Genomic DNA, 1,707 nt, shown 5'->3' with positions numbered 1-1,707 from the left:
GTCTAGTCTATAGTCTAGTCTATAGTCTAGTCTATAATCTAGTCTATAGTCTAGTCTATAGTCTAGTTTATAGTCTAGTCTATAGTCTAGTCTATAGTCTAGTCTATATTCTAGTCTATAGTCTAGTCTATATTCTAGTTTATAGTCTAGTCTATAGTCTAGTCTATATTCTAGTCTATAGTCTAGTCTATAGTCTAGTCTATTGTCTAGTATTGTCTATAGTCTAATTTATAGTCTAGCCTATAATCTAGTCTATAGTCTAGTCAAAGTTATAGTCTATAGTCTATAGTCCAGTCAATAGTGTAATCTATAGTCTAGCCTATAGTGTAGTTTTTAGTCTAGTCTTTATTCTGGTCTATAGTTTAGTTTATTGTCTAGTCTAAACTTTAGTGTATATTCTTCTTTATAGTTTATTCTGTAATGTAGTTTAAAGTGTAGTCTAAAGTATATTCTGTATTATAGTCTATTATTTAGTCTATAATAAATTTCTAAAATTTTAAGACCTAAATTAACTACTACATATTTTTATTATAAGTAAGAACTATTTTAAATTTGCAATTTTCCATGCCTGCTGCAGTTAAGAAATTCATCAGAAAATTGTGGTTTTTCCAGATTATTACAACAATGACACATATTTCAATTTATGTCAAGAATATTTTCTGTATAAATCATTTAAATAACAAATAAACTAAATCAGTTGTATATCAAAATAAAATTTATGCAATTTGTATTACAAAAATATACATTTATACGATAATTGCATTTTATATTAAATCACACTTTACCAACTCTTAATAATTCTTCCCCTTACCACCCTAACGTATACGTTATATTTATTATGTGAAATAAATATTTATTACACATACGCAATAATATTGTAACCCATATAAAAATGGTAAATTATACAACATCTCTTCCATCTGCAATTTCATAAATTCTTTTTAAATTTTAGAATATTTGATTTTTAAACTGCAATTCTAACACTTTAGTTCAGTTTAATATAGTTGGTCTCTGTGAAAATAATTTTCTTTTTTTTTTTGAAAAAAACATAAGTTTTCTAAACTATTTCAATTTACTTGACTCTTGAAACATTTTATTATTGTAATTCTGCTGTTTTTATATGCATTTATTTATTTTTTTATTATTTCCAGTGCTAACAGTATTAACATCAACTATCAAATACAACGAATACGTGACAGATAAAGGGGAAAATATTTCAATACCATGTATTGCTGATGGCAACATAATGTGGGTCAAAGAAAATGGCAGTAATAATAGCACAATTATACAGGTAATTTTAACATTTGAAATAAACCACATACGTATGTATATTTTTGTATATTTTACATATGTACATATATTATACTTATACTTACTACTCCTTGTCCTACTTGTTCTTTAGATTACCTTTATTTAAGGGTATTTAGGTATAGGTCGTTGATGGTTAAGCTTATTTGGGTGGGTGTATGTATGTAAGATAATAATTGCAAAATTTTATATGCAATTTACATATTAAATTTTTTAACTTAAAAACCACAAAAACTTAACTATTTCAAAGTTTACAACATTTTACAGTGGTATAGTTAGAATATCATTTTGTAGATAGATATATAGATAGACAGATAGATAGATAGATAGATAGATAGATAGATAGATAGATAGATAGATAGATAGATAGATAGATAGATAGATAGATAGATAGATAGA

The 1,707-nt window shown here is 25.2% G+C and overlaps 1 protein-coding gene across 1 annotated transcript in view; it reads left to right on the top strand.

Annotated features, from left to right (window-relative positions):
* Positions 1 to 1,156: 1,156 nt before the first annotated feature.
* The window catches only part of LOC111688409 (myosin heavy chain kinase D-like), a 10,343-nt gene continuing 9,792 nt past the window's right edge, over positions 1,157 to 1,707 (top strand). Inside the window, exon 1 of the mRNA XM_046947062.1 lies at positions 1,157 to 1,291. Within this exon, the coding sequence (XP_046803018.1) occupies positions 1,247 to 1,291 (45 nt within the window). The 5' untranslated portion in view covers positions 1,157 to 1,246. The remainder of the gene's footprint in view (positions 1,292 to 1,707) is intronic.

Source organism: Lucilia cuprina, chromosome 3 (genome assembly GCF_022045245.1).
Source record: "Lucilia cuprina isolate Lc7/37 chromosome 3, ASM2204524v1, whole genome shotgun sequence".
NCBI classification, from domain to species: domain Eukaryota; kingdom Metazoa; phylum Arthropoda; class Insecta; order Diptera; family Calliphoridae; genus Lucilia; species Lucilia cuprina.
The sequence above is the reverse complement of the archived record's forward strand: the minus strand, read 5'-3'. Positions and strand labels throughout refer to the sequence as shown.